General features: G+C 36.6%; 2 protein-coding genes across 2 annotated transcripts; one reads left to right on the forward strand and one right to left on the reverse strand.

Moving 5' to 3' along the window:
- Positions 1-416: 416 nt before the first annotated feature.
- LOC131149895 (phospholipase A1-II 1) lies at positions 417-1,956 on the forward strand. The gene is made up of 2 exons (XM_058100686.1): positions 417-1,011; positions 1,262-1,956. Exons 1-2 carry the CDS (start codon positions 421-423, stop codon positions 1,871-1,873), a joined length of 1,203 nt encoding a protein of 400 aa, XP_057956669.1. The 5' UTR covers positions 417-420; the 3' UTR covers positions 1,874-1,956.
- A 677-nt stretch (positions 1,957-2,633) lies between these two features.
- LOC131149897 (signaling peptide TAXIMIN 1) lies at positions 2,634-3,573 on the reverse strand. Its single transcript, XM_058100690.1, has 2 exons — positions 3,075-3,573; positions 2,634-2,955 (listed from the first exon to the last, which is right to left on the reverse strand). The coding sequence occupies exons 1-2, from the start codon at positions 3,179-3,181 to the stop codon at positions 2,832-2,834; spliced, it is 231 nt and encodes a 76-aa protein (XP_057956673.1). The 5' UTR covers positions 3,182-3,573; the 3' UTR covers positions 2,634-2,831.
- Positions 3,574-5,146: the final 1,573 nt, after the last annotated feature.

Here is a 5,146-nt window from a genome sequence, read left to right on the forward strand (position 1 = left end):
ATTGATGCTGTTCAATTTTCAAATTTGATTTTGCGGACATGGCAGATTGTAGGATGCAGGAAATATTAGAGGAATTGTAACAAACCTCCTATGCTTTTTGAGTACCAGCAACAATTTAGATTCTTTTTGGCCAGAGAAGCATAGGTGTTTTTTTTTTTTTTTCGGTCAAGTGCCAATGCCAGGTAGATCAAGCGCAATCTGCATATGGCCATGCATATTACGTAATTAACAGCTATTCACACAATAAGAGTGTTGTCTATCTCAAGCAACAACCTTAACCAAGCTAAGAATATGCCTTACTAGCCTTCTGCACATGCTTTTGTTATGATGAATCATCAAGAAGGACAATCGACACAACTTGACTAAAATTGTTAGGATATATCAACACTCCAAGACTTGAAGGATTCATTGCTTCAAGCAATGATGGGTACTGGAAGCATAGCAGAACGATGGAGGCTGCTAAGTGGAGACAATAACTGGAAAAACCTGTTGGATCCTCTGGACATTGATCTCCGAAGGTACATAATTCACTATGGTGAAATGGCTCAGGCAGCTTACGACACTTTTGACGCTGAGAAGGCATCCAAGTTTGCAGGAAGCAGCATATATGCAAGGAAAGACCTGTTCTCCAGGGTGGGGATAGATAAGGCTAATCCATTCAAGTACAACCCGACCAAGTATTTATATGCAACATCACAAATCCCAGTTCCAGAAGCATTCATTTTGAAGTCGATTTCTCCGAATACTGTGTGTGAGGAGTCAAATTGGATAGGGTACGTAGCTGCGGCCACTGATGAGGGTAAGGCTGCATTAGGCAGGAGGGATATATTGGTCGCTTGGAGAGGGACAATCCGGACCATGGAATGGATTGACGATTTTGATTTCTCTCTGGTATCAGCTTCAGATATACTAGGAGAAACCGGTGACCCTAATGTTCATGGAGGCTGGCTTTCCATTTACACTTCAGATAATCCAAATTCTCCATACAGCAAAACCAGTGCTAGATACCAGGTGATCAATTTCAACCTTTCTTCAAACAGGTGTAAGTAGATTCTTCACCACCCCCGCCACCCACCCCCCCAAAAAAAAAATAAATAAGGGTAACCCTTAAAATGAAGAATAACCATTACTGTCTTTCATCAAGTTATCATTGGATCAACAACCCCAACCACCGAATAATAATAATAATAATTTATTAAGAGAAAAGAGAGTTAAAAGGAGGTGTTTTTGTTGATACATATTGATTGCCTTGAGATGGCAGGTTATAACTGAGGTGAAGCGACTCGTAGATGAATTTGTGGATGAAGAAATCAGCATAACCATATGTGGTCACAGCTTGGGGGCAGCACTGGGAATACTAAATGCAGCTGACATTGTTGCGAATGGGGTGAACAGGCCTGAAAACGACACCCAGAAGCCCTGTCCAGTAACAGCCTTTCTCTTTGCTTGCCCTCGTGTGGGGGACTTGAACTTTACTAACATTATTCTATCCATGGAAGACCTTCATCTGTTACGGGTGTGTAATTCTCCTGACCTCGTACCACTTTATCCCCTAATAGGATATGCAGATGTTGGAGAAGAGCTGGTGATCAACACTGGAAAGTCATCATTCCTGAAAATCTCTGGAGAACTTTCTAGTTGGCATAATTTGGAGGCTTATCTGCATGGAGTTGCAGGAACGCAAGGAGCTGAAGGAGGGTTTCATTTAGAAGTGAAACGGGATATTGCACTTGTCAACAAAAAATTGGATGCCCTAAAGGATGAGTATTTGGTTCCCGCTTCATGGTGGTGTCAGCAGAATAAGGGTATGGTTCAAATGGCTGATGGGTCCTGGAAATTGGAGGATCATGAGGAAGATAATAGTGAGCTTTGAGTGTTTTTTGGTGGCAGTTCCATAACAAAGTGTACCAAATCAATAACCAAAGAGTAATGAATAATGGACTTCAGTTTTGATTAGCATTGCTTGAGCACTTGAGATTGGACCATATATTGAACAGACTTGATCAAAGATACACAAAACAGAGCACCTCCAAAAGCACAAAGACTACACAAAACAGAGCGCCTTCACTGCACATATCTCAAGAGAAGAGAACATGCAAGAACAATCAAATAAAAACTCAGCACACAAAACAAAAACCCACCCAGCCTGCCTCCCAAAATACACACAGCAACTATTCCTAAGAGCATAGCACCACACATGACACAAAAAAAAAAAAGGAACTACTGTGCCTACAAATTATGATCAAAATCGCCAAAGAGCATAAATATACCTGATCTTATACATTCCTTGGGTTAACTTTAGGGTTAAAACTTTCTGGGAGGAGATGGGTGATGTTACTTAACTCAAAAGCATCAGATATACCTGATTATATTGTAAATTTGGCCATCAATGCACCCAAGAATACTCATTAAAGCTATTTTTAACAAAAATCCATATCCCTGTATGTAATGATTTGACTTTAAATAAGTTGATTTTCATTGCAACAAATAAAAATATTTCCAAATTTAGCAATATTAAACACTCATTAGAGATACCCAAATATGACTGCTTTCATTCATTTCTTCTTCCACAAAATAATAGACCATAAAAATAAAATAAAATGAATTTGAATATCAGAGAGAGAGGCTCAATCTAAAAAAACATCATTCGTTTATTTATTGGTTACAGATACAAAACAATCAGATAAGGTATGCTGAAAATTTCATGGAAACCTGTGGTGGATCATCAAACAATCAAACAAGGAAGAAAACCCCACGAAGAATAACTTACAGAGTGAGAACGAGAGCACCCTACAAATTTAAAGACACGCTAGGGAATAAAGGGTATAAATCTAACAGGGGATCTGATCGGTGAACCATTCCATGACATGAATAGGCGCCTTGATGAGCTCCAAAGCTAGTTCCACTATCACCGTCACGCACAGGCAACACGGGCATAAGCACGTCAACAACAATCTGCAACACCCACATCAAAACCCCCCATCAGAATCAATCAAAACCCAGATCAAATCAACAGCGGCGCACAACTAAAAGAGTTCGTAAAGAGAAAATCTAAACAGAGAGAGAAAGTATACCCGACGATCCAGACGACGACGCCGACGATGGAGATGAGGAGAGAGAGGAAGGCGAACGGAAGGCCCAACAGAAAGCCCAGAGGCCTGCAATCGCCTTCGCAGCACATGATTGTTCCTTTCTTCTTCTTGCTTCTTCTTCTTAGAGTTCTTCTTCTTCTTCTTCTTCTTCTTAGAGTTCTTCTTCTTCTATAGAATTACTTGATCTGGTGAGTGGTTGGGGAGGAAAGCCAGAACAGGGAAGATAGAGAGACAGAGCTGAAGGAACACGTTTTGCAGGCGTTTGAAGAAAGCGACAATGACGTTTGAAGCGCAGAGGAACGAACAGGGGATGCCTCTGGAGCTTCTTATAATAATATCCTTGACGCGTAAGAGTAAGAATCCTCCATCCACATCCACATCCAAATTGTGCTTGTATAATTGTATATTTCTTTATTTGTTTCTAATCAACCATTTACAAATATTTAAATCGAAGAAGACTTAAATGCACCCCGCTAGGGCCTAGGTTCTAACACCTATTTGTCTTTAATTTTTATTTATGCAAATAACTTCCCGTATAGGCATAGCTAAGGCCTAAACTTGGGGGTTCACAAATCAGAAGCTTTTGAGAAAGTGGCAACTCTCAGTTAAGTCAAGTCTGAGGCCACACTCGGATTATATATATTAATTAAGGGAGTTTTTTTTTTTTTTTAATCAAATATTAAATAATAGTTTGATTGAGAAAATATTTCTCATTTTGATATTTACGTAATTCAGTAAGATTTGAGGAAATTTTGGTGGACCATTCAGCGAAATTTAAAGGTTCAAGACAATTTGAGTGTTGACACGTAGTGAGAAAATCTTGTTAGTTGATCCAGTGAGATTTAAGACTTGAAAAAAGTAAATAACAAAAAATAAAATAAAAGTTGCCAAAAAAAAAAAGACACACATTGCAAAACTAATAATTATATATTTAAGAAATAAAAAAAGAATGCTAAATTAGAAAGAAAAAAATTTCATTATAGACCAACGAGATTGAAAAACAAGTTTCGTCAAAAAAATAAATTGCTAAAAAAAATAAAAATAGAGTGGACGAAAGTTCCACTAGTCACTGCAGTTCTTGTTTTCATATATATATATATATATATATATATATATATATATTTCTTAAATAAAATATTATGAAATAAATATTACTTTAATATTGCTAACTTTTAAAAAATAATAATAATAAAATTTGACTTACACACAAAATTAAACTTATGTTCATTGTAGAATATAGATTAAGGAAAGTGTTTGAAATTGTATTTTCATGATCTCGATGTATATCATTTTCAGATTATTTAAAAAGCAAATGAATAATGAAAAAGTAAATAACAAAAATATAGGATTTGTGAAATTATTTTAAATTTGTAACACATAATTTTATTTTTTATGTTTTATGTTAAAAATATTATTTATTTTTATGTCTCACAAGTGCATGTATTATATATATACACATGCGCATATGCTGCAGAGAGTTTTGATGTGTCTTTTTTTTCAATATTGATTGTCTCAAAAATGTTGGCTTTGGTGTGATCCCAAGAGGGGAGGTGAATTGGATTTTAAAATATTTTAGTTAATTTAAACATTTACACCGATTCACCACAGTTCATATTTCATTCAATATACACGCGTGTATGTAAAATAATTTTAATAATGAAAGCAAACATACACGTGTGCAGTATATCTTATTTAAATCAAATGTGTGTATGCAAATAATTGTGACATTAAATAAATGTTCATACACATGCTGAAATTAAACTGTAGGAATTTAAATTAGAGAGAGAGAGAGAGAAAGAGAGAGCGACACACGATATTTGTTATCGAGGTTTTGCCAAATTAGCCTACGTCCTTGCCTTGGGCATACCCCCCAAGGATTACACTAACTCTGCTTACTTAAACGGATGGAGTAGAAACCATTATAACATTTTCTTACGGGGTGAGGTAAACTCCAGTTCAATTACAATGCTAAGCACAACTTGTCTCTCTTACGGGGCGAAGACTCTCCAGTTCAATTTATCGGGTTGAACCCAATCGATCTCACTTACAGGGTT

This window comes from Malania oleifera, chromosome 2 (genome assembly GCF_029873635.1).
Source record: "Malania oleifera isolate guangnan ecotype guangnan chromosome 2, ASM2987363v1, whole genome shotgun sequence".
Lineage (NCBI taxonomy): Eukaryota > Viridiplantae > Streptophyta > Magnoliopsida > Santalales > Ximeniaceae > Malania > Malania oleifera.

Bases quoted from the DNA above. Each gene is read 5' to 3' on its own strand.
- LOC131149895 (XM_058100686.1), top strand. From the start codon at position 421: ATGATGGGTACTGGAAGCATAGCAGAACGATGGAGGCTGCTAAGTGGA. The intron at 1,012-1,261 runs GTGATCAATTTC...TTGAGATGGCAG, and splicing joins AAACCAGTGCTAGATACCAG to GTTATAACTGAGGTGAAGCG.
- LOC131149897 (XM_058100690.1), bottom strand. From the start codon at position 3,181: ATGTGCTGCGAAGGCGATTGCAGGCCTCTGGGCTTTCTGTTGGGCCTT. The intron at 2,956-3,074 runs GTATACTTTCTC...TGGGTGTTGCAG, and splicing joins GTCGTCGTCTGGATCGTCGG to ATTGTTGTTGACGTGCTTAT.